The sequence below is a fragment of the Seriola dumerili genome, unplaced genomic scaffold (genome assembly GCF_002260705.1).
Source record: "Seriola dumerili isolate Sdu_G_001 unplaced genomic scaffold, Sdu_1.0 BDQW01000052.1, whole genome shotgun sequence".
Taxonomy (NCBI): domain Eukaryota; kingdom Metazoa; phylum Chordata; class Actinopteri; order Carangiformes; family Carangidae; genus Seriola; species Seriola dumerili.
The window spans coordinates 9,136,160-9,164,033 of NW_019174307.1; the positions used below are offsets into that span (position 1 = coordinate 9,136,160).

The 27,874-nt window shown below is 41.2% G+C and overlaps 1 protein-coding gene across 1 annotated transcript; it reads right to left on the minus strand.

Moving 5' to 3' along the window:
* Window positions 1-309: 309 nt before the first annotated feature.
* ptprn (protein tyrosine phosphatase, receptor type N) lies at window positions 310-19,821 on the minus strand. Its single transcript, XM_022741002.1, has 24 exons — window positions 19,517-19,821; window positions 16,022-16,072; window positions 11,306-11,416; window positions 10,390-10,507; window positions 10,147-10,294; window positions 9,790-9,985; window positions 9,502-9,654; window positions 9,296-9,421; window positions 9,150-9,184; window positions 8,778-9,043; window positions 8,564-8,650; window positions 8,353-8,432; window positions 8,109-8,173; window positions 6,323-6,532; window positions 5,525-5,791; window positions 5,285-5,432; window positions 4,918-4,991; window positions 4,680-4,757; window positions 4,295-4,414; window positions 3,177-3,343; window positions 2,282-2,335; window positions 2,063-2,127; window positions 1,588-1,661; window positions 310-1,461 (listed from the first exon to the last, which is right to left on the minus strand). The coding sequence occupies exons 1-24, from the start codon at window positions 19,590-19,592 to the stop codon at window positions 1,390-1,392; spliced, it is 2,841 nt and encodes a 946-aa protein (XP_022596723.1). The 5' UTR covers window positions 19,593-19,821; the 3' UTR covers window positions 310-1,389.
* Window positions 19,822-27,874: the final 8,053 nt, after the last annotated feature.

Below are 27,874 nucleotides of genomic sequence, written 5' to 3' on the forward strand. Positions count from 1 at the left end.
AATGCCACAAAATCATTTGAGGTAAAAAAAAACAAACATCTTGACAATATTATAATAGAGTTATTTTTGGCTGTTACAAGAGGCGACTGTCTGAAAAACAAATAGGTGTGACTAGTAGGGTGAAATGCTCAAGTCTGGCCTCACTGTTGTTGATACAAATTGGATAATATGTTGATTTCATATCAATGGATGAATTATATTGGGGTAAACAACCCTTTTTTAAATGCCCCATTTAACATCTGTTTTTATTAGATATACTGTAAAACACACCAAGAAAAAAAGAGCACTCAAGCCTTTTTTTATCTGTTTTCTGCTGCATCACATCACAAATTTATTAAGATCAAGTCAAAAATACATTTTTATAGATATTTTCTATCTTTCTGCTACATGAAATAAACACAATCATCAGGATGATCAGGATTATTTACATTAATCACAAGGGCGAACACTGAGAAAGACAATAAAAGAACCCAAACAGAGTTACTTCGTGTGTATGTGTGTGTGCGATGCGTACTTTGTGGTCAAAGTACAGCATCTTTTACAAAACGACCAGTGCTTAGCGCAAACAATCATGTTGTCAAGGCAAAGACAAGCCTCACAAATAAAAACTTGCTGGAAGTCGACACACACTAGACGGTAGCATACAGTATTCTGGTGGACATGTAACACCGCACTCAGAGAATAAAATGGACAGAAACCTCACTGTATATCAGCAAGAAGGACGTCTGAGAGGTTTGATAAGTTTGTGAAGGGATTTAACATTATTTTATCATTAGTCCAAGAAAATCATAATGTTCATCAGACGAGCCAAAACAGACCAGTGTTGGTGGTAAATCATCAATAATTTGAGGTAATCGTGTCATCATATCCAGTAAAATGGTTGATGAGGCAAAGATGGAATCACATGGTAAACAATGTTACACTAATGTATCCTCTCTGACCGTAGGACCACACAACAAATGGCTCCCTTCTCTGTAATCAGGCAAAGGTTAATGCAGAGGTTCTGGATTCACACCAGCACAGTATATGCACATCCTCGCTCTTTGCAGTTCACATCTAATGGCCTCGTTGTTGCCTAATTAGGTAGAAATTCCAGAGAGCAAAGACTCAAATTTGTGCCACAGTGGTGAAAAAAATGATCCTCTGTTCATATTTACATCCTCATCATTTAATGCACGTTTCACAAAATTAGGTTCCAAACGTTGCAAAAACCCGGAGAATGGGCAGATGGTAAAATACTGCATGCTGAAAACAAGTGTGGTAGAGCAAATTCTTATTTACAGTGATGGCCAGACATACATGACTGGGTTCCATGAAGCGTGTCCTTTTGGAGCGTGTATTTCTTTTTTTCTTTTGTCTGCATGTCCTCAGTGTGTCCCCGGCTGTTGCTCACTGTGGCAGGGCTTTCAAGATGGCATTCACCTCCTCTGCTACTGCTGTTAGCGCAAACTCAAACTGGTCCTGAGTGGGGAGGGAGCAAGAGGGGAGAAAAAAATTTGAGAGAGGGATGGTTAAAGATGGGACAGAGGAAGACAGGAAATACTGAAAACACACACACACACAAACACGCAGACAGATTATCGGTACCTTGGTGCGAACCAAGCCAGGCCTCTGGTCTCTGATGTGCTCCAGTGCGGCTGCGATGTCAATCTCCTTCACTCCTAATGACAACAGCAGGGACAGTAAAAGCATCACTGCTATGGTTTTTGAGGTTTCCTACAACTACTTTGGTGCTACAGAAGATAAAGACCCTTCACTCTAAATCCACTCAACCTGTAAAAACGGTAAATAAAACATCTGAGTTTCCATCTGTTACCAAATGGATTTTCTAAGAGAGGTTTTGAAAGACTTTGCTCAGCTCTGTGATCTTTAAAAAGTTAAAACTAAACTAAATATCATGTCATGTCATGTTTTCCAGCTAACTTTCCCCTCTAAGCTACCTACCACAGGACCACTTTGCTCATCTCGGATAATCTATGAGCTCCACATCAAAATGTTTAGGTGTCGAATCATATCCCGTGTATACATCTGTAAAGTGTGTGTGTTTGAATGCGCGGCTCACCTTTGGCCATGCGGTTCAGCACCATGTCAATGAGGATGTACGTGCCAGTCCTGCTAGTGCCATCGCTGTGGGAGTGATAGAGACACATGAGGAAACTGTCAAAGTATCTTCCAAATTGTTTTACCTGAAACCGCTCAAACCACATACATGTTGTATGTTTCTGCAAATTCTGGTGTTTCTGTGGCCCATCAGAATCTTTTCTTTTTTTTCTTTTTTTACCTGCAGTGAACGATGATTGGGCAGGAACGACCTCTGTAGCATTTATTCACCTTCCTGGAAAGCAAGGGAACAAGGGAAAGTAGAAGAAAGAAAGCACGACTAAATGCACACAGCAAAGGATAAAATGTCTCTTCATGTAATTTGGGTCGTGGGTAAATTAAAGGCATGAGATGAAAGCAGTACACGACCCAGTAGGAAGAAGGAGGAATGGGAAGACATACTTAAATGTCAGATGAAAACAATGAGATTAAGAATGAGGAAAAGACTGTCAGGACAGAAAAAAATGAAAACTGCAAGAGGCTGTGAAGGACAGTGAGATGGGAAAACAGGAAAGAACAAGTGAGGAGAAAGCCACAGATTCACTGTCCCTCTTGCAGTAGCCAGTCACACCTGCCAATGCTCATTTTTGTGACTATGCAACTGGAGCCAGAGTACTAGCTGCAAACCACAAAAATGACACTGGGAGATGTTAAAATACAAACCTATCAATCTGCACACCAGGAGAGAGGGAGAGAGAGAGGGAGAGCGAGAGAGAGAGAGAGAGAGAGAGAGAGAGAGAAAGAGCACTGAGATGATGGATAAGCCATGAAATGAATAGCATGGATGCCTTATTTGATTATACACAGAGCGAAATTTCAGGGAAGATGGGAAACAAGGAAAAGAGATGGAAGTGATGAAGGTAATCAGGCAGATTCAAACCCACTCATGTGACCACTGACTCACCCACTGCATCCTGACTACCTGTTTAATCCACTTTGTGTTTACTGATAACTGAATTTTGCGGCTCAACTCAAGAGCACATGTGGGGATGGTCTGTGTGTGTTTGTGTGTGTGTGTGTGTGTGTGTGTGTGTGTGTGTGGGTGTGTGTGTTTGTGCAGCTGTGTAGTCTCTTACCTGCGGAAGTCAAGCAGTGGTCGTGTGGAGGTGGGGATGCCGTCAGCTGGCCAGCTCAGCAGATGAAACTGCGTCAAGGTTCTGGTCTCCTGTGTCTGGACGTTCTTCAGGTAGAAGCTACGCACCAGGAAGTCCTTACACCAGATGTGCTCTGACACCAGGTTCACCTGGTAAAGAGAGGAGGGTGGTGGTAGACAGAAAAGATGAGGGTAGAGGGTAGAAAAAAAAAAGTGGCTTTCTTATTTAGGACAGAAGTCCATCCACTGAATTTAGCAAATTCCTCAAAATCTTCTTTGTCAGACAAACAAGAAATTCATATTAACCAAAAGCGGTCAATCTTTATAGACAAGTGCACAGACAAACAGCTTCACCTACAGTTAGTGGATCACAAGATACAAAATAACACCCATTACCCATTTTTTTTTTCATTTTTGTAACACATATTCCCTAGAAAACACGGAAAATGTTGTGATTAGATGAGAGGGAACAAATCTGTAAGTAGCTGCCACCAGGGGGAGACAAACCATCACTGGTTGACATTAGAATTTATTGTTTTTATGCAAAGAGATTCATGTTTCCTCATTCCACCATGCAGCGACACTGTATGCTTGATATGCTTCGTGCTGATGAAGTTTGTCCTACTGCACATTTTCTTTTTAAATTTCTCAGTGCCATTACACCTCAAGCAGTTGATGGTGAGGTGGTCTCCATTTAAAAACGTGCTGCAATGGAGCTACTCTCCCCACCAACTCTCATGCTACTGTGGCTGTGACGCTCGCTAACGCAAAGGCACAATGGCCTTGACGTTTTGCAGATAAAAAAAAAAAAAAAACTGGGTCAAATGATCATGTGGCCCTCATGTTCCTCCTAATTATGATTAATCCTAATAGTCTGCATTAAATCTCAGAGTTCTGACTTTGTCTTAAAAATTATGAGATTAATCTCAGACCTTGAAAGTGTATTTATTTGCTTTCATAGGGCCCTCTTCCTTTTTTGTACACATATGTGTCCTTTGAACAAAAGTGTTACGACAACAGGGCTAATGCAGGCAAGCATTACACTTGATGTTTTGTGCCATATACGAAATGAACAGTTATGATTCAAAACATGAAATTAACCTCATAGATGTGGTAGAGTGATGAGCCCTCATCTGGCCAGTATCGCTCACACTGCTTCTCTCCATCTTCCACCAGGGCTGACATCATCACTATCACCGTGCAGCCGTTCTCCCACACCATCTGGGACACACACACACACACACACACGCACAGACACGTGGATATGGATGCAGACACAATGATACACGCACATACACACACATACATTCAGCTGTCACATTTCAGTAAGTCTGTGGCAGCTGGCAGACTGAATGGCCCAATGGCCTGCATCCTTTTGTTATTTCTATTTATCTGTCTATTACAGAATAGAAAGGAAATCCAGCAGATAGGGAGGAAGTGTGAAAACAAGGCAGGAAAAGGAAAGTGGAGGAAAAACTGCACTGACCTGCCAGAAATCAGCGACAGTGTGGGACAGAGGTCCCTGTGTGGCGATGTAAGCTGGTTGGCGAGGGTCATGATCAAACTGTTGGTTAGAAGAATAAAAAGACAGCAGGGTCTGTTAAGTATTTGTGGTGTATTAGATGTGAAACTCATCAAAGAATGGCTTATTATTTAAATCTTTATATTGGATTAGATGATAATTCACCAAGTAGCAAACCACTAATGTTTAAAGAAGGTCTTACAATGATGCTAGCGTTGATGTAATCTTGTTTATTGGGGTTTAGTTCAGTCTTCAGCTTCACCCGAGTGTGATCATCTGGAGAAGAAATCAGGTGTTAAGTAAGGATTAATCAGCTAATGATATAATGATTGAGTGAGTGGCTGCTGCTTAAATTATGTTTAGGATAAAAATAATAATATAAGGATGGTTTATCATGATTATAGTCCCCTTGGCTCTTACTATGCAGTTCAATGGAAATGCATGAAAGTAGCATGATGCTGTACATGTTTGGATACGAGCTATAATGCGGTGACTGACAGCTGACAGATGCATGACATACTGACGGATGACAGAAGTGATCAGAGAGAGTGACACGTTGATCAACTAACAGGGGAGGGATTCAGCGTTTCTGTTTTTGTCCATGTTGCTCGGGACTTGAGCCGCAGCTACTGAACTGGGTTCAGCCTGGTACGAGCACAAAGCCTCCCACTCCTTCTGAAGGCGGTCCTTGTTGCGCAGGTGATCCTCCATATATGCCTGTGGGGGGAGCAGCATGCTCGACATTAACAACCTCTCATAATCAACAAGGAAGGTTTTTACAGCAGGAGAATCCACACTGATTCACTCACCAGTATCATGTGACCAGTAGAGATGTCCATATTAGACTGGGCTGGCTCTTCGCTCCAGGACGGGGTAGAGCTGTGGGTGGAGGATGGGCTGTGCTGGGGACCATCACTGAACTGGGAGGAAACGCTACTGACGCGAGATGTGTCTGTACCCCGTCGACCACCAGCACCCGTGGCTATGGCAGACCCCGCCATGCTGCTGCTCACCCCGCCCACACAGTCCTGGCGGCATAGGGAGGATTTGGACGCCATGTGCTGCCGACATAGCTCCTGAACAGACAGTAGGGAGGGAATCTTTTCATCAGAAATAGAGCTGCTACTAAGCATCACCATCAACATTGATTAATTGACTAATCAGTTATCATTTTGTGTTTCACAGAAAACCAATCAATGAGAAATGATTAGAAAAATCTTACTTTTTTATATTAAAAGGTTAAAATAATATATTAATTTAAAAATTGATGACTTGATGATAAAAAATAAAATGACAAGTGATATATTTTCCATCATTTCACTATTTTGCTTTTGTTGCCTGTAATTTAAATCAGAAGCATAATATGCAATCTAGCAGATATTCAGAAATACATTGCAATTTTCACTGTCCGTGCTCTGGTTTTTATGTGTTTAGTGTTTTTTTTTTTACAACATTGACAACTGGGTAGAAAACAGGTAGGAAGCTTAGCAACCAGTACAGAAGAGGATCATTACATGTATGAAATGACATTGGATTCTTGAATAGTTTAAAATACAAATATATAAAATGTCTTTTCATCAGTCCTGACTATCTTTATGTTGCCATACCTGGTAGTCAAAGTGTGTCTCTGCTCCTCCCTCTGGCCCAAGGCCAAGCTTGCCATTGGCCACTTGCTGAGCATAGTGTCTGAGACAAGCTACAGCCATGGCCAATACCAGCACACCTCCTACGACCGCCATGGAAACAAGGGTGATAACCGTCCCACTGGAGCCCTGGGAAACCCTGGTTACCTGAGGGAGACCCCGTGCATCAGTCCTCTGGGAAAAAGACGATAATAAAGAGTAGTGAACAACACATGGGGAGGTTGGAAGGAAGACAAAGAAAACAGATTACCACTGGAATTCAAAGGTCATTCATTTCAACTGAACAAGAGATTTGTTTCTCTGCGACTGCACATGACAGCGAGGTGTGCTCAATGAGCAGTTGACGTTGAGTTTTAAAGACAGAGGCCTGGAGAAGGCCAAAGTGGTATGATCCAGGAAGACAGCACAGGTTGGTGGAGGTCAGTGAATAAGTTTTAGTCTGTTCCACAGTGTCATTCCACCTTTTGCAAGCCCAATACAATTAAACAGCTTGTGTTCAGTCCTGTTTTTCCTCATGCGCATACATACAGAGACTGAATCACCACAGTCCTGTTCACTCCACAGAAAAAGGAGATAAACAAAATAACCAGCCTTGAAAGAATAAATTCATTCTAAAATAAAACAAATCAAGAGCTTCAACTAAACTGGATTTTGATCTGTCCTATAACAACAAAAGACCCAAACAGAAAATAGGTACTGTCATTTTTAAAAGGACTTTTATTTATTTTTATTTCACATTTATTTTATTTTTTATTTTTACCTTATATATTTTTTTTATTTCAATTATGCAACCATTTTTTTATTTTTAAAATAATCAAATTAATCTAAAAAATGCATTTCTAAATAAATTCATCATAACTGACAACACTAATGAGAAAACTTCACTATTTAGTGATTTAAAACATTCTGCCATCCCATTACATCAGCACCACACACACATACGGCATTAATGTATTGGCAGGAAATTAAATTGCATTGCATTTCAATAAATGAATGCAACTGTTGTGTGTGTTACCCTAATACTCATTCTAAATGGGCATTTCGTTATTAATCCATTACACACAAGATGTGAGATGCCGCTGATGAGTCAGAGGCCTGGAATCAGGCTGTTTGTTTGAATAAGAGGGAATAATGAGGTTAATGACACCTGTAACTGTTGCCATAGCACCTGGGATCAGGAAGCCACAGTAGAGGGGGGAGGTGTAGAAGATGAAACGCCATGGCAACAAGTGAAATGCTGGTTGTCATGAAGTGTCGCCTTGCTGATTTGTTCTGGCCACTTGCCCTCCAGGTGGCACACACTCACAGGGGTTTTGCATGCATAGGAAAACCAGCTTTATAGGTGAGACAGCTGTGCCGCCTTTGTCTGTGCTGCCGTACAGTACGGCTCTCTAACATCAGAGTGCTCGTGCTTGGAATACAATTTATCTTAGAAGATTTTTTTTCCCCCATTTTCAGAAAAGTTACCAACCGGTATGTGATGACTACAATGTGAAAGCAAGAGTGTCAGCAGTCTCATTTGACACCGGCAAGTCTGTTAATGTGTCAGGCTCAAGCCCATGGATGAATGATTAAAGTGGAAATGGTAAAGAATACAGAGCAGTGATAATATCTCTGTTGCCTTGACAACTGCTCCATATGCTACTGATAGGAGGGATTGCAAGGGAAATTTTCCACAGAGGCTGTGTAGGCTAAGTGTGTCCGTGTGTGTGTGTGTGTGTGTGTGTGTGTGTGTGTGTGTAGCAAGTACCTCTCCCACGCCAGTCTGTACAATCTTCAGGCCAGTCTGAGACTCCAGGAAGTTCTTTTCAGATACTGCAGGGTTGAAAAAACAACAATGATTTTGTTATTGGATGTGAGACAACAAAGCTTTGGTGATATGGAATCTGAGGACGTGACAGGATAATGTGCCCACATACTGTATTGTTCACTTCATGCTTGCGTGTATGTGTGGGTAGATAGGTGTGAGTGTGTGTGTGTGTTTTGAGTCTCACCAGCTTTAGCAGCCACCTCTGCAGCCGTCATGTTGTGTTCATTCTGCCGGATACGGAACGTCAGCGCAGGACCAACCACACTGGAAACAAACACACACACACACACACACACACACACACACGCACAAGGGAAAAATATGTTTAGTGTTTGATGTAAAATAGCAAAATTCACAAGTCTCTCAAACACTGACACATATAATAGTGGTCTTACCTGATGTTGATGAAGCTGCTGGTTGTCAGGTGTATCTTATCAGCCAGTAGTTCCAACAGCTTCACTCCATCATACAGACCCAAAGGACTGGGAAGAAAGAAACACATCATCATCCTCCATGTCAATGCCATGTTTTATGACAGCGTTCCAACACAAGTTTAAGCAGTGTACAACAAACGGATGAACTGACTGCTCAATTTGCTCGAGTGCTGACCTCTGGTTGGTGACAATGTATCCATACTCCTCCTTAGCTCCCATTCCCTCAACCAGTGGTGGTCCCTGCTCCTTCAGGCCTTGTCCAGCTTCTGCAGGAGCGGCCTGAGGAGGCTGGGTGGCAGAGGGGGGAGGGCTGGCGCTCTTGGCCGCAGGTGTAGCTGGGATTGATGCAGAGGAGGGGGCAAGAGGGGCATCAGGTGGACCAGGAACAGGAACAGGTTTCTGCGGCTTATTTGACACACTGTCTGTTTTTAACAGCTGCATCTATGGGGGGGTGGGGGGTGGGGGGGTGATAGAGGACATGCTGGTGATAAAAGTGCAGGATTACAATTTGTAACCACTGATAATAGCAGATGCTGAGATACTGTACCTCCTTGAGGGTGATGACGTCTTTCTCAATAGGATCTGTGTTAACAGAGACAAACTACTGGTTTTAGACAAATACTACAGTAAAACACACATCAGTTTTAGTATGATTGATTTTTTTTTTCCATTCTTACCATCTGGGGACTGTACCTGTTTTGTCTTGGGCCTGCAGCAGCTGCAGTATGAGGGCTAGCTTGTAGAGCTGCTCTTGACTGAGCTCTCTGGGGTCAACTCCATACCTCTGCAAGACTCCTGACATCCTCTGGAGCAAGCCGTCTAACACAAGATAACACAATTAGCTCTACTCTTGCATTTTTCTTATTAAGTATAAGTAAGTTTAAGTTCCTTTTCCTCACCATTGTTTCCAGACAGAGTGCTGTAGTCCTGAGGAACTTTCTTGTTCTGCAGCATTTGCTGTCTGCCTGCAGTACCAAGTCTCTCCTCTAGGGTGTAGCCTTCCACATAGTCCATTGGTATGTCCAGTTCCAAGTCATCGTAGTAAGGCAGACCTGCTCATAGCATAATGGGTTATGATGGTAAAGAGAATTATTTAGTAATAATATAATGTATTGTATAATGTGCCGTCATTCCTGAGTAGCTTCTTTCTTCAGTGTTTTATTTAGGAAATTTGAAAAATCTTTTACCTGCAGGAGCCATGGAAGCAGCTCCTCTGTGGCGATATGAGGGCTGTGCAGATGCCAGGTAGAGAGACAATGCTTCCTGTAGCAGCTGCCTGTCACGTTCTCGCTCTCTCTGACTGGCCTGGGACCTTGAAGAGGGGCGGGCATAGCTGCCTCCTGCCCCTAAGAGAGATCTTTCTACTTCATCTTGGTACCTATGCTGTGATTGGGAGATGTATAACATTGTCATCTAAGAACTAGACTGTGATGTGCTATTTTGAGTTTTGATTGAATTGAATGAGTTTGGATTTTTGCCTGGCGTAACCACACCTGTGCAGCAGAGACGCACCTGCTGTTGTGCAGTCATGTGTGTTTGTATACCTGGTGGTATGTGTATGGGTCCATGGATGCTGTCTGCATGCGCAGCTGGGACTGAGGAGGCTCAACGATCATGTAGTCCACATAGTTGCCAGCAGAAGGTGTGGACCCTGACTTAGAACTGTGGTGATGGGGGACGTGCTGTTTAGACCTAGCAACCAGGAAAGAAACAGAGACATGGTTAGGATGGATATAGAGGGGTTGAAAATAGAGTGAAATAAAAGGTGGTAACTGGAGAGCACTTACTGAGGTGGATGAGAAGAGGAGGAGGAGAAGTTTGGCTTTGAGGGATGGGTGGTATGGGGAACTCTTTTCAGCTCCTTTGATAAAATATACTGGGTGATATCATCTTGCCATGAAAGCCCTGCACACACACACACACACACACACACACACACACACAGACACACACACACACACACACACACATGCACAGAGAGAGAGAGAGATTAAAGAAAGCCACAGAGGCAGAGAGTGAAAGTGCAAGACTGTGTGTGTGAGGGAGAGAGAGAGACAGACAGAGAAAATCTATACAAATTCTAATAGGAGTTGTGTTCAAGTACCTGCATGACTCATGGATTACTGCCTGTATTCATAAAGCATCTATGGATTTCAGACTTCATGTCAGAACAATGGATACTAGTTAACATGAACCAAATGAACTTCACCATGACAATACAGTACTTTGGTTTATGATTTATCATTACCACCTGCACTTTGTGTTTTTGTATTAAATTAGCAAATTCTAGCATGCTAAACCAAGATAGTGAACATGGCAACAATTAGACCAGGTTAACATCAGCATGTTAGCTTGCTGACATTGGCATTTAGCTCAAGGAACTGCCTAGCCGGTAAGTAAAGCCTCACAGAGCACTTAGCATGGCATTTAGTCTTGTTTAAAAATAATATTTTTACAGCATTTTGTATTGACTTTCTGACACAGGCTAATACCTGACTGACATTTAGATTTTGGAAAGCAAATAGAATTCATAATTAAAGTTAATTATGAGACCAGCGTAAATGATACATGAAAGAGACTCACAAGAAATTACACACAACTTCACTGTCTAAACCTTTGACTTAGTGTTTTCATCACACCTACAATGGGGCATTCACTTTCACAAGTTTAAGGTTTGTAAATGATTTTCATGTTCGATCCTACCTTGTAGCATAAGCTGTTTGAGGACTTCCTGCATCCTCTTCAGAACAGGAACTGACACCTGGTACTGGACCTGGTCCTGCTTAGAGCTTAGACACTGACCAAACAGCCCATCTGGAATAAACACACACACAAAAAGAATTTACGGACACATGCGATACAATAGGTCTTTTTCATGAAAGACATTTCAAAATATCACAGGGAGAAAAGTACAGGTATGAAACATGAAAACGAATGAGGGTTTAATTTGCTGCAGTTTCAGGGCCCTGGTTTTTGTGCATGCTGTCTCCCTGTCATTGTCATGACTTACTGGGACATTTGAAAATGAACCTTATTAATGTCATGAGTACCATCTGTGCTTTTCCAATCTGAAATGTCTGCTGTGATAAAGGCTCTTAGAAGATGCAGCGCACAACAGCAAATACACAACAGTATTTAACAGTTTGGATATTAAACTGTAACTTAACTGAAACCATATACGTTCTAACGCATATGGCTCAGGGATCCTTCCCTTGAGGTACAGAATTCTTGGAATAACCTGTAATTCCTCTGATAGCCCACGCCACACGAGCCAAGAGCAGTGACTCATAGTTTTGAAGTTCACTCCAAACACTTTATACTGCTTGTCACAGTCCTTTCAGCAAGGTTATGCCACTGTCAGTGTGCGAGCTATTGAAAATTTAAAACAGTTTCCTTTTGAGAGTTGCTAGTCCGCAGGCAGCCTCATGGCAACAGGAACAATAACAGCATTTACGCAGAATCATTTTCTGTGACCTGCTCTTTTTTCATGATTATACATGAATCGATTTTTTGAACATCTGCAGCACATGAAGATATGTTCCAGTTCTCTACTTTACTGTACGTCTGTTGAACTGCATTGTGGTATGGAGGTGGTCACCCATAGTAAATCATAAATTAATGATTATAATCTAATAATTAGTTCAGACATGAGCCACAGTGAAAACTGGCTGGAACCAGGGGATTAAGCTGTTCATACTGAAAAGCTGCTGATCCACTCCGTGCTCTGCTGCACCTGCATCAGATAAAAACAAATTCAGGGGGGAAGCCACCTACTGCAAAATTCTAGTTATTCTAGTGAGTTAGATACTTCAAATTGAAATTTCTAACTTTATTACAGTGTGAAAAGCCAAATCTCATCTACAAGACTGGGATTTCTTCCCTGAACTCAGAGAGTTAAGTTGAAGAAAGATTGTCAGACTGCTAGGTGAAAGGAATAGAAATGAAGCAGTGCAGAGTATGTATTATGTGGCGCAATGATGAGTCACCACAGTCTTTCACTACACCAGATAAATCTCAACCAACCCAACCAGCCACAGCGAGATAGTGAATTGTTATACTGAACAGATGAAAGAGGATTAGTGTGTTTTTATAGAAAAACAAATTTTACATTTAGCAGTGCAGTTTAGTTTTTGCAACCTGATGTATTGAAGAATAAATAGAGAACCATGTTTATATATTATTTACGTTTTTCATAGGTAACTCCCTCTGGGTGGGTAGGTGCGCAGCAAGCTAAATGTCTTGTGTTAAGGTCTGACAAGTAACACAACACTAACTTGAGATGCTGAGAGATTCTATTCATATTTTCCCTAATCACATTATAAATATGATGCTGATGATATGATACTGATACTGATACTGATACTGATACTGATACTGATAAGATATTGTTCCCTGGCAGTGTATTGCACTGGGGAAATGCCCCTGGTGGTGATAGCAAAGACACAAGGGACATGAAGAGGAGGAATAGATGATGAATGGAGAGAACACAGAAAACCGCATGGTTTTATTGGATTGGGACTATTTCTGGAGCTTGAGTTATTTCTGTGGAAATCTTTTTTTGCAGGGAACATAGTATTCAATGTTGGAACAAGGAATCTGTTAAATGGAGAAGAAATGCAATTTTTGGCTCAAATTACATGATTTAAAATGCTCCAAATAAATTACTCCAGAATTGTTTGGTAGCTGTTTTTTTGACAGTCTTTATTTTCTCTTCTAATTGATTTCCATACAACACCAACCCAAACATTAAAACTTTACTTAGAAAAAGAATCTGCTGCAATTCATGTCTTGGCTTTAAAAAGGCTGCACTTAGCATTGCACTCAGTGCTTCATTCAAAATGGATAGTTTAAAAAAAGATCTAAGTCGATGCTGCAAAGCCAGAAACGGCATCAATTTTATTCCATCTGTTCTTCTTCCTTGTCAAAACATGGCACCTACCTACCCACAATGCAACTCGACTGCCAACAGTTTAGTACTAGGTTTGGAAGACTTATTGTAGAAGCAGCTAATGTAGCCTCTAGCCTCAAGTAGAGTTGAGTAGCAGGATACAGAGGTCTGGTGAGCTCATTTTTTTTATAACTCCACACCAGCAGATTTCAAACAAATATTTCAAACGTGTAGTCTTCAGCCCCACACTCAAGGAGCAACAGGGTGACAAGGTCAGGGTGCTACACCTGTGTGGACAGACCTCAGGTGACAATGTATGACCTTGTTCTAGTTACCACATGCCACAGACTGTGACAATCTGTATAGGCCTAGAGAGAAGATGCCTGCAACAACATAAGCATGACCTTATGCAATCTGTTCTAGCACTATGAAGCTGGTAGAGGACGCAGTCAAACCATTAAAGCCTGGTAGACTCTACACAATTTTACGAGCAAAACACAACACACACACACACACACACACACTGCACACCTCGCTACACCTATCAAACGTATGGAGACTGCAGACAGCGACTGCCCTGTGCACACCCAATTCTATAAGGGCCAGTCACACATCCTGCCACAGAGAGACACAAATAAACAACATCTAAAACATGCTGTATTGTCCATATGGCACACCGAGGCACACATGACACAATCAACGTTCCCTATCACGAGCGGAGGGCTCGCAGGAAAAAAAAAGGTGATTTGCTGCAAAGAGAGAGAAGACTGTGCTGTGCCGACATCATTAGAGACCAATTGTAAATGCACCACTGCCTTGGTGAAACTATAGAGGACACCATAAAATAAGCTGCTATATCTGTCATCATTAGTGTTGGGTAGAAGCAGATATTACACGTTACTTTGCCAATTCAAAAGATATTGTTCTGTTCAGTTTGAAAATTCACAGTCACTGATTATGTGGTGCTTTCGTTGTTTAAGTTAAGCTAGAGGGGGTAATCCTTCTGGTTTTAGTGGAGGCTAGCTGACCTATGTATTGGATCAGTCTCCACATCTCGTAAAGCACAGAGACATGAAGCTGGTATTGATCCTCCCATTCAACTCCTAGTACAACAGCAAACAAGCCCACTGCAAAAAAAAAAAAAAAAGGTGGAGTAATGACACCGAAGGATTAATACCGATAATAGCTTCTCATTTCTGAAAAAGTTTATCACAGTATATACTGTTCAATATGCATTTGCAAATATACACAAAAGGAAATGAAACATTAACTAAAACAGTAATTTATTTACAATGTAGCATTTCCACATGTATGAGAGGAGCAAAAATAGGACAACTTTCAACTATCATCATAGTTTTGTTCTTTTTTTAAAATTTTTTATAATTTAGCAATACAGAATTAGAACACTTCATAACTTCATAACATCTTTGATGTTTCGGATATCAAATATATCAACCAACAAATAAAATCATATATTTACAGACTCAAAATGTATGTGATGCATTGTACAGTACGATTGTTGGGTCAAGTGGACATTACACTCAGCACAAGCAGGATTTATTACACATAGCTTCAGTTCAGTTCATGAAGACTCAGAAGAGTCTGAATGTTTTCTGTTGACTTTACGCTTACTGTTTTCTGCTCATGCAGTCAAGCACCCTCTTGACCTCTTGATCTAAACTCAACACCATTGCTGTGTATTCCTTATAAAGTGCTAGTCACTGTAAGAACTGCACTTTCTTTTTTTTCCCCTACAAGCTAAAACATTTGTGTCTAACAAACAGATCACAGCTTATTTTGTGCGTTCTGGAAGAGACACAGAACCAGAGAGATAGGCCGAGAGACATACAGCTCATTACAACCAATCACACTAAAAATCTTTGAGTAGCCGTTATGGATATTTCCTCTCGCTCTGCCCTCAGACACACAGATGTGCATAAATCTGGCCCTGTATCTGCACATGAGCTCTAATTACGCCGATCCATTTTGTATTCTGTCCAGTGGCTGTGTGTGTGTGCGTAAGTGCAGTTTCCACAGAGAAATGCGTAAGTGTGTGTCAGTGACTCATCACTGTATTAGCACAACAACTGTGGGGGTGTCGACCTCACCGTGATGTCAGTGTTGCCATGGAGACAGTGGAGCGGGGGAGGGGCTTAGATAAAGATGAGAGAAGGGAGAAGGGCAGGTGACGGAGCGAGATAGACACATGGGGCCGTGAGAGAGGAAAAATCCTTGACTTGTGTTTGTATATTTTTATATGCAGCCTTTGTGCCAGCATGCTTCCAGTGACATAATGTGTGTGTATGTGTGTGTGTGTGAGTGTGTGTGTGTGTGTCCAGCTGCAGGGTTAATAATTGAACATGCTGTAGAGGAACAGAAAGGATTAAGAAAGTAGTCTGTCTTGAAAGTTTAATGTTCAAGTTCAAAAAAGAGATTATGTTTGATTATGTATGTGTGTGTGTGTGTGTGTGTGTGTGTATGTGTGTGTGTGTGTGTGTGTGTGTGTGTGTGTGTGTCTGTGTTGTACTCACCATCTGAGCAGAACTGATCCCTTGTGCACAGTTTTCTCTCAAACAGGCAACCTGATGGAGAGAGACAAATAGATTGTTAGCAGGTAGTCGGGGGAAGATGTTTTACAGCCATTTCCATGGCAACAACTTCTTTAACTCACATTTAGAGGGCTGAAATGAGAACACAACAAAGTGAGCTTGACCCTGGCTTATTCATTATAATTAGATTCAAATGTATTTCATGGTGGTAACCAAAACACCCAACCCACCAACAACCAAGCACCAACAACCTTCACCCTGTCTTTTATATTATATTCTAATGCAATTACCATCATCATAAGACTTTTATATTATGATACAGAGATATTTTAAAAGTCTCTCACCCCAAGTGAAATCATTCATAATCAGTTTATGATAGGGGACACAAAAACAATGTTGTCGTTTGTTCTTTTAGTTATATATTTTTATTATATATCAAATTATATGTCTATTTCTGCTGCACTACTTCTTATTTTAGGTTGGTGAGTAAGACCCTGGAGAGTATGGCAATGTGGGAAGGAGCAGGTGGTTAGCGATAGATAGGAACCTAACACAGCAGAATATGAATGGATAGCTCTGTCTGGCTGTCCCTCTTTCTTTCTCATGTCACATCTCGTCTCTTTTTGCTCCTAATTTCAAGAGGACATGTGAGCATGTAACAGACAAAAAGCAAATACATTTCAAATAAGTGGTATAAAATCTGTGTGTGAGTGTATGTGAGCAAAAAATAGACCGACTGGACATATCCCCAATTATATGGCAGGTGACTAGTTGGTTTGCTGAATTGTGGATTGACCCGAACACAAACTTGGATAGAGAACAAAGAGTGAGAACTACTTTTCTCTGCCTTTAAATGAAGTGACGCAGTACCTAACAGCGTTTTCTGTGACTCACCTCTTCTTTCTTTGAGGAGAAACACACACACACACATAGTTTACACACACAGTACACAACATCTTGTATTTGTCTGATTCCCTCCAAAACTTTTAAGTCTGAAACCTGACACTATACGTAGGTTTTAATGTGCATCAGGGAGAAGTTTTAATACATGTAAAATCTTACTCTCTTCCTTTCACACACTCACAAAAAGTGAATACCTCCGTAAAAGCATTCACTATCTGGGTGGCATTGAGTATATCAACATACGCACCATCCAAGAGACCGGCCCTCACCGATCTGTGGAGGGTTGTGTGTGAACCTTCACACAACCTTCAGCAGAAACACACACACACACACACGCACACACACACACACACACACAGATATTATTGTATTGGTACACAGCCAAGACGATTCTGAGTAATTGCAACCATGCAGGTCACAGAGTAGTAGTCATCAGAGAGTGACTGATTGTCCAGGAAAGGATCTCTTGTCGTGTTGGTCAGACGATTGACAAAGAACCAGGTCACAAAGCCACTTCAACAAATTTATTTCAGTTTATTTGGATATGATTGCAAATGCCTGTACATTGTGGTTTGTTAAATGCAACACTGAGGAGGATGTTACCCTTACAAGTGTGTGTGTTGACCTATGTGAATTGTCTTATTATTATTATTGAATAATTATTACATTTATATTTACTCATTTGGCAGACGCTTTTAACCAAAGCAATTTACAAGTGAGGGACATCACTAAAGCTTCAGTTATCAGTATTTAAAATGTGTACGTTAGCATGGTAAAACACAAAGGCTCCAATGAGAACAGACTTTGACAAGGAAATATTAAAATTTGTCATAGCAACAGGGCATCAGTCCTTTAGGGAAATAACTGGCTGCAGAAACGTCAACTCACACACGAACATCATGCTGAGAGTGTGAAGATGGACAGTCGCACATATGGATGGACGTCTAATCAAATGAGCAGATGGCTGGATGCATGTGTGAAAGGAATTAATGAATGAATGGACAAAGAGAAACAACAGTGGTGACTAGTTTCTCTCCATGGTGCTGAAATCACTGGCGCTTGCAGAATGGCTTTTCATTGTAGTCTGCATTGTTCCCTGTTTTTGTGCTTTTGTAATTTCTTCGGTTTTCTCAGGGGTGTTTTTTTTCTCAGGATGATTCTAATGGCAAATTGTAAAGAAACACAAGTAGTTTATGTTAATTCTAATTTATTAGTAGAGTAGTTTTGGATAAATACACATATACATATTATAGTTCTACACTCAGCTGTAACCAGTTGCCTCTAAGCTGTTTCATTAATCACATTTGGGTGATTGTACTTAAAGGCTAAAAGTGAGAAAGCATTTAAAATATACATTACAAATTAAATGACTGGATATGTACAGATGTGGAGGGAAAATGATGGGTTGGCAGCCCTTCTATTAGAACAAAACCTTGTTTACATCTGAAGGAGGGAATAGCATTTGGCCTTTCTCAGTATCAGTCTGAATTACTCATTGAATTCACTCCCTACTTCACAAATCTCCACCTACACACGTCAGACAGACAGGCTTTTTGTTTTTTTTCAATAAAATATGCGGGTGTAACAATTCACTTGTTGCATCACTGCATCAATTACAAATGATACCAGTTCAATGCATCAATCTACTAAAATACATATTCAAGTCACTCCATCTATAGCAATAATCAGTAGAAGATAATTACTGCTGAGCCTGCTATAGCTGCCATTATCAATAATAGTTACACTACAGCTACTGCTGCTAATGTCACTGCTACTTCTACTGCTGAGAGTGACACAGTTAAAGAATCGCCTAACACATTTAAAATAACCTGTTTGACTGAACTTATTTCCTTTTCTTTTGTTTTTGCTCATTAGAGATTTGCACCCCACAGTATATCTCCGTCTAAAAACAGCCATATTTATTGAAATCAGTCTTAAGTGTTTGGTATCATATATAAATTCGTAAAACATGACTTGTTGTGTCTTATTTTATGTTTGAATTGTTTACATGATTCTGCTGTTTACTTTTCATCTTGTATTGTGTACATAGGCTGGTCTGGGCGTTATTGATTTATCCTCAACATCTGGATTTGGTGGCTGTTTTAGTAAAAGGACTCCAAACAATAACATTATGTCTATAATAGCATAAGGAGTTCTGAGGGAGGGATGATATGGGTCATTAATCCCCTACTCCCTAGACTTAGTTGTCTCTTCCCCTTCACTCTTTGAATCCTCCATCTCTGTTTAATCTCATTACATTATCATCATCTACATTTACTCACATACTGTATCTCTCTCTGGCCAATATTCTTCAAAATACACTTCATTTTGAATAACTCATAGCCCTCTAATGTGGCACGTGAATACAGTTATTCCTAAATTTACTCTGAGCTGGAATATTACAGCACCGTGCCACAGGGGACAAAGTAGCCGACAGGAGGATGATATCACCATAAAGTCGTTAGCTACTTAGACACGACATTAACCTGTGGGGACAATACAGTGGTGCAACAGTGATTTCTGGTAAGGCTCGTGCCATCATCATCTGTAGCATCATCAACATCATCAGCTTACCGTATTTGTCTGAGCTCCCTGGTTGGCACAGCGCGGTTAGAAGGAGCAGAGCTCGCCATGGTGTGAGGTGTTGCATGATCCTCTCCAGCCTCACCGCAGCGCAGGAGATGCAGAGAAAAAGATGCGGAGTCTCTTTTTGGTCTCGTTTTGGTCCCTTGCACCAGTCCTTTAAATCCCCATACTGTTCAAACGAGCTGCAGCCAGTGTCGACAGCTCACACTCCACCCCCCCCGAAAAAGCCCATGTGAAGGAAAAAATATAAATAAATGGATGAAAGAACTAATTCCTCACAGTGAAAAGGCGGGGCATGGGGATGGAGGGGGGTGAGGGGGGTGGAGGAACATGCGACGTAGTATCTACTCACGACAGCACAGCTGCGGAAATAACGTAACGAGTCTGGTGATGGGCGGTGGGGATGGGGGTGTGGGGCTCTGCTTCAAGACATCCACCTGCAGCTACTGTACGTCATCACCAAATGAGAGCGGGAGCTGAGTGTTCACGTTCATATTCCACCCATTCATCCACGTCATTCATTTATTATTCATAAACATGCAGGTATGCGCACAAAACGTGCAATGTTTCTATCTCAAACAGCTTGCAGGTGTTCACACGTACATGTTTATTTGTGTGAGTGTGTCTTTGTGTGTGTGTTTCAAGCTTACATTGAATTTAATTTCATGTTTGACAGCATTGAACCCTGGTGACCTGATGTTTAGCTACTTGGTGGTGAAACGAAAATGTCTCTTCAGTTCACGTCCTTCAAGTCCGGGTAAGACCACAGTGCACCCAGATCCAATACTGTATGTGGAAGCTAGACTGCAACCTTTAATAAATAAACATTTCCAGTGTTTGTTCCTGTTTACCAGACATTCCCAGTGCCCTGACAAATGTGATCATTTGGCTGCAGACTGTTTTTCTCCTAAAATCATTTCTACCGTCATTGTAAATATTTGTCTCTCAGTCTGGCATGGATACTAGGAATGCACAGACTGAAAGTGCAAACACTTTCAGTTAGCTTAATTGATCCCTTCTGATTGGAACCCCTCTGATTATAGCAAGAGCTTTATTTAATTCCCTTAGGGAAGAAGTGTCACAGCAGTTCATCTTGTTTAGTTGTCCTATTGCTCCCTCTTGTGTCTGTTAAAACCAACCAATGTGCAGTGTTGGGAAGGTTACTTTTGAAATGTAATAAGTTACAGATTACTAATTAAAGAGTAATGTAACTGTTTTCATTACTCCGTTAAAGTAATGTAACTTATTACATCTGATTACTTTCCATAATGGTAACGGTAACATTAATTTAGTCTGTTGGTGCATAGTGACCTCTCCAAGTTAATATTTAGTGAAACACAATGCTGAATGAAGTTAGTGGAGTGTTGAAGGTTGATGTGTACATGATCTCACACCTACCATGCTCCTGTCTCACCCGCATTGTCTGCAAATATGCCAAGAGAAGATGTTCTTGCTCGACCAAAGATGTAAAGCAACAGCATGAATGTCATATTCTACATATCAGCTTTTTTTTTTTTTAGTATATTTTTTTGGGCTTTTTTTGCCATTATTTGATAGCACAGTAGAGAGAGAGAGGCAGAGAGAGGGGGAATGACATGCAGTAAAGGGCCATCCGATGCGGGATTCGAACCGGGGCCGACTGCAGCGAGGACTGTAGCCTCTACATATGGGGCGCCTGCTCAACCCACTGCGCCACTCGACGTCCCTACAGATCAGCTTTTTAACGAAAGAAAAATTACGCATATTGATATGTAACCCCTTTTATATCACCAACATTTTGATGTTTTGATGTTTAATGTAACATTACAAATACATTTAGTTTGTCATTTCTTTACATAATCCTGTTACATATAACTAGTACCAATGAGAAAGGCCTGTTTACTGTCTCAGATTGAACTGCAACTATACTGCTGCATATACATCATGTTACTTTACTGAATTCATTAGATTTCCTGATGAAATTTACATTATTTTCAGTTCAATTCTAATTTTTTGAGGATGCTGTCTCTTGACATGCTGTAACCGTCAAACTGCTCAGACAAATGGCTCCGGCGCCTGTCCTTGCAGGCCTCACACTATCAGTTGTGCTCTTTGAGCCTGCACTCCCCGTTTCTCTCCATCTGGTCCTGGTTCTTATTGAAGCTGAGTCAAAACTCCAGTCTGTCCTGCTGCCACTACAGGGGCTTAAATGATTTTGGTTTTGCTGCTTTTTGAGAAAATGATGTGGAGGCGGTTGGGTGGAGCTCCCCTTGGATAGTCACAGTTTGTTTTCTGCTCTCCAACGCAAATGCTCAAAAGAGGTTTTCTTGGCCTGACCTCCTGGCTCTGCACCTCAGATGTCAGGCACTGTAAACTGTTTTTGCTGTCCACTCCTCACTCAAGACAAAGCTCAGCCTCCTCACACCTCATCTGCTTCTCCTTTTTCAGATCACTTAAGGTGAATCTGAGACTTGCGATGGGCTCTTCCTCTACTTTCCTTTTTCCACTGAAGCCTCTCTTGCTTCAGTTGCTCCTGTTTTTGATTCTCTGGGGCCTTTGGCTCAGTTTCCCTCCTATTCCCTCCTCTCCCTGTTTGGCCTTCTGCCTCTTCCTATTCTCCTGTCCTACTCAACTCTTTCTTTCTGACTTTTGAGTTTTATTATTTCTTTCGTCTTCTTTCCTCCTGCACCTCTGGAGCTCTTGCAGAGCAGCTCTCGCTCTGTGCTTCCTTCTCCATTTCTCTCAACTCTTCAAACATTTCCTTTCTGAGCTCTTTCCCTCTCTCCTCAGGGGCCAGTTTCCTGATGCTCTGAACAGTCTACATTTCAACTTGGAGTTGACTTAACTAGACTTTGCCTTGCCTGCATTAATCCAGCTTGTAGCATCCAGTGTGTGTGGTGTGGTCAGTCAGCAGTGTACTTCTTTTCCATCCAGAACCTGTCTCTCATGACACCCCTCTGTACCTCTGTTACAAACAACCTCTGCTGCTAACATCCCTCTGTTTTGATCTTTGCGTCCAACCTTCTTCAGCTTCTTCTACCCAAGTACTGTATCTCCAGGATACTCTTGCAGTGGCATATACAAGTCCATTGTTTTCCATTGTTGATTGGTGGTAGTGGGGATAGTGAGTAGAGCTGTGTTGACATCTGCAGGCATCTATTCTGATGGGACTTTGTCAGTGAACTACTACTGGACATATGTGTGTATATATATATATATATATATATGGTGGTGTGTGTGTGTGTGTGTGTGTGGTTATAATATATAGGATATTCAGTAATCGCAGTATATTATATATATATATATTATAAGTACACACAGCTCTGCTGCTATTTACTTGTGCAATTTTACTGTGTGAAATATGCAAGAGCCGAAGCCAAGAATATATGATATATATATGACATAAATTTATATATACGTATATATAATCACTGTTGCCATGAATGTTGGAATAATTTCTGTTTTCAGAACACGAATCCTCTGTTTATTCCTATTTAACATGCATCGTAATACGATTTTGAGCCAGGTGCAATGATGACATTAATGCTCGTCCCCAATTACACAGGTGGTAAATGATAGATCATATTGTTCACAAATCAATTTGCATAAAGAGGTAAAAAAATATATTTTAATTCCAATTTATGAGCAGCAGTGTTATATTATATATGTGTGGTGTATATGTATATATTTAATTATATATATTCCTTGGCTTCGGATCATGCGTATTTTACACAGTGATCTACCATTAGGCAGCATATGCAGTGAATAGTATAGAATAATGTCAGGATTAGGCATTGCGTATACTTGCAGAGTTTGGATTATTATGAATATTAGAGTTGTGACGATTATCCTCGGTCATGACACATGCTCATGTTTCTTGATCACTGTAGGACAGAGTTTTGTGGGCAAACAGGGGATATAAGTGAACAGGAAGTGGCCTTTCTATTCTGGTGTGACTCATGAATCACATGGTAGTTGATTTGATGTCCACTGCTCTCTACTTGTCAGGCACATTTGGCTGGCTGTGTGGCTTTGATATCACATCTCTCCCTAAGGATTAGCGAAAAACTAGGACGTTGTAAAGGATGTCTAAGGGTAGATATGTATGTGGTGTTTCCTGTAATAGCTCGAAGCTCTTGCATGCAATATGCAAAAACAATATCAAAAACAGCAACACGTACAAGCAACACAACACACACAACACAGCACAACCACACACACCGACACACAACACACACACACACCACACACAGTCACCTACTATCAGAATGTTCACACCATGCACCCACACACCACCAGACGGACACACACAACCAACCGTATATAACACATAGTCATACCACATATTACTCCACTTCTCCTCTTCTCCATTGGTCCCTGGGGTACGCATCCTTTCGGTTCCTTGTGGTCCCACCTTGTGGGCTAGCCAGCTCAACTGTCATTGGATGTGGGTGTGGATGTGGTTTGGTGTTGGTTGCCCTCTGGGCAACGTGTAATTGCAGTGTTCATAGTGAAGGATGATACCAGCTCACGTCGTATAGACACTATGAGGTCGCAGTATTAACACATCATAGGGCTTTGTCAACCTGGTGTTTGACCGTGCTTTTCCTCTCACCCTGGTTCGCTATCATACTACTGTTATTATCACAATGTACTTGCAGTGCCAAGTCTAAATGCACGTCGCACAAGGTTGTGACTGTATTGACTTACTGGTTTGTTTACCTTAAACATAAATACATCATACGGAGGGTGTCTGCTGTGATGTCTAATGGTTGAATGAAAAACACACCAGATTGTCATATCTTAGTTTTCTCAGTGGTTTTTTTAACTCAGTGGGTTAAAAAGGATTGTCGAAACGCGAATTTCCCTCATGCCATTTTTCTCATCATGTCATCGCAACTGCGCTGGGCGTACTGACTGCCCCAGCATTCCACAGGCCAGCGCCCCCGAACCCCATACCTCCAGAAGCCTCTCACACTTGGCGATAGTGGTAGATTTATATACGTAGTGGGCTGTTTTTTCTTGTTTGTTTTTTTTCTTTTTTATTTTTACAGTGTAGTCTGCAAGAAATGATAACATTTTAAAACAAGCAAATGTAATAATTGGAAAAGGTGGACACAACCAGTGATTAGTCGGGAGGTATATTTTCATTGTGAGTTGCTGATCAGGGCCAGTGAACATTGATCGGCAGGTGGATGAATGATTTCATTGTGGAGAGTGGGCTTAATGGGCTTTAGAGATCAATGTCATCGGTGTGAAATTGTTTCTCTGACTCACTCATTGCGTGTTATTTTATTAGGGAATGCCAGATAGTGATCCAGAAATTCTATTGTGTATAAACTGATTTGGTTAATTAACATTTTGTACTAGGTGCATTCAACGTATAGGGCGTGAGAAAGTGTCTATCTGTTTGCTGTCATGGATTAATTTTTAGACTAGTGAGAGATGACATTGAATGTGTGTTAGAGACTGGCAACTTATGCCCAGACATTAATGAGGATACTATCTTGTAGCTTTTAGCACACGTAGCATTAGTTGAGACGACTTGTATATTGGTCCTAATACATTGTCGAGCGTCGTAGCCTCCAGTAAAACTCATAGACGCGCACTGTACGCACTCTTATGGTTGACAGCTGTCATTAAGCTCGTACACTGTATAACATAGACACTCACATCAGAATGATGAGCTGGTACTGTCTGTAGATTTTTGCTAAACGCTCTGGAGAGCATGAACAGATGTTAGCTATAATTGAATTGGTACAAGAGAATTTAAGCAGTAGATAAATTATCTGTGGCTCGTCTATGTGGGCTATCACGGCGACTAAGCACACTTGACATTGTAGTGTGTGACACTGAGAGTATTGAGCTAGCTTATAGTGTGTATGGATAAGTCCTCTGTGTTAAGTTCATTGTACTCCACTTGTGTCACTTGTTGGCATTCGCAATCTTTATCGAGAGTTGGTCTTCAATCTAAATAGAGATGGTATCGGCAAACATCAAGCCCAGGACAGAGACACAATGATCCTATGGCTTTCATCAGTCGTTTGCCCTATCAATCCCCTCCGGACACAAGCACAGCAGCGACATACATTTTTGATTTTTTGCCTAGTTGAAGCCTGTTTCGACAGATTAGCTCAGGCTCACGGCATCGTAGATATGGACCAACGTTAGATTCGGATAGGGTCCAGTGAAATAGCTCCCTATCATGATTGAGGTACACGCTCGACGAACTACAATGCCTACGGGACACCGAGTTACTATGCAGGAATGTATTATTAGATCGTTATACCAGTTGTCTATTGTAGTCAGTGCTCCAGTCACGTACACGCACTGCTGTGCAGCGACGCGGATTCGTGTAGTTGACATTGGTCCTATTTTACACTTGGACAAGTGATGACAATGTATAAATTGTTAGGGATTGTTAATAAGCAACTATGACGGCGAGGCATAGATTCTCTCCGCCCTGATACATGCTAGTTTGGGGCCATCCTCAGAAAACAGTGTTTATATAATGATAGCGTCAGAGATAAGTTGAGGGTGTGCATGATACGTAGATTAGATGTTTGCTGGTTTGTTGTGTTAAGTGCTGTGGTGTAGGTGTCTCGATATGGAAATAGTTGTATCGAGGATAGTTGATTGTGAGCTTCGATAAAGATTGTAGTAGATCTTCAACCCAACGAGCTTGTTATAAATGTAGGTTTGCACATTTAGGGCCCCACTTGAGATCACCGTCCTACCACACGCTCCTACATAGATTTGTAAAATGACTCTATTAAAGAACTAGAATGGGCGCTGGAGGTTCATGTCGTCTACACTCTGGGACTTCTAGCAACTAACAGACTGGTAATGATAAATGCTATAACCATTCGGCTCATCTTCTCTATTCTGGGTAGCACTTTTGCATATTATTATACATTTACGCTATGTTGTTTATACACGATGGATGTATTGGCGAAGACATATAAAACTCGTAAGAAAACATAAAAGAAAAAACAAAAAAGGGGAAAAAAAAGCTCAGGTCTACTTATAGATCTACCATGTCGCAGTGGTGGGGTATTGTGGGATATGGGTGGGGGCGTCTGGCCCTGTGGAATGCTTGGGGCAGTAGTAGCCCAGCAAGTGGTGGGGACTGACATGATTGAGAAAACTTGATGATTGGGAAATTGTTTGACAATCCTTGTTTTAACCCACTGAGTTAAAACCACTGAGAAACTAAAGATAGAACATCTGTGTGGTTTTCATAAAACATTAGCATTACAGAGACACCTGCTATAGTGTATTATTATGTTAAGGTAAACAAACAGTAAGTTATACAGTCACAGAGCTTGTGGTGCATTAGATGTGGGCCTCAGGCTGCATGAAATGTGATAATAACAGTGAGTCATGACTAGGATCAGGGAGAGAAGCAGAGTGAAAACACAGTCGAAAACTATGATGTTTTTAATTATGACTTCAATTAGTGTCATATAGGTGAGTGGCGTGTTCAGCTTGGTTCTCCATCCTTCATGGAACACTGTAATTCACGTTGCCCGGCAACCAAAGCCTAAACACACATAGCACTATGCCAATGAAGTTGAGCTGCTGCACAAGAGTGACACAGGACGAAAGGAAATGAGAAGTACAGGAGAAGAGTAGGAAAGGGAGATATATATGTGTGTGTGTGTGTTGTTGTGGTGTTGTGTGTGTGTGTGTGTGTGTGTGTGTGTGTGTGTCTGTGTGTGTGTGTGTGTGTGTGTGTGTGGTGTGTGTGTTGTGTGTGTGTGTGTGTGTGTTGTGTAGTGTTGTGTGTGTTTGGCAGTATTTGTGTTTTGCATATTTTGATTGCATGCAAGTGTGTGACTATGGAAACCAACTGTTATAGACACTTTCACAGAGGCTCTACGTTTTTGGTCTATGCTTAGGAGAGCATTGTGATATCAAAGCAACAGCAGCACAATGTGGACGTGAAATAAGAGAGCAGGTGGCATCAAATAAACCATGTGATCCTGTCCAATGAGTCACACCAGATAGAAAGGCACTTTCCTGTTTCATTATAGTCCTGTTGCCCAAACTTTCTGTCAAGAAAATGGGAGGCAGTGTGTCATGTAGAGGATAAATGCAGCAACTGTTAATATTTCGAGTACAAATAAACTTCTCAGCAATGTGAAGCCAATCGCTAATTACCGCATGACATCTCATATCAAGACAATTCACTGCATATGCTGGCTCTATGGGATAGTGATACTGTGTAAAGTAGCGATCCGAAAGCAAGAATATATATATAAGTATATTACATATACACACTACATATATATGATTGAACTTGGCTGCTCAATAACCAAGTTGGAATAAAATATTTTTTTACCTTCTTTCCAATGAAATGATTGT

What these genes read in the sequence shown, in the direction of transcription:
- ptprn (XM_022741002.1), bottom strand. Translation starts at nt 19,592, where the DNA reads ATGCAACACCTCACACCATGGCGAGCTCTGCTCCTTCTAACCGCGCTG. An exon ending in GGATCAGTTCTGCTCAGATG is followed by an intron (nt 11,417 to 16,021) that starts GTGAGTACAACA and finishes TGTTTATTCCAG; the next exon opens with ATGGGCTGTTTGGTCAGTGT. An exon ending in CACTCTGTCTGGAAACAATG is followed by an intron (nt 9,422 to 9,501) that starts GTGAGGAAAAGG and finishes ATCTTGTGTTAG; the next exon opens with ACGGCTTGCTCCAGAGGATG.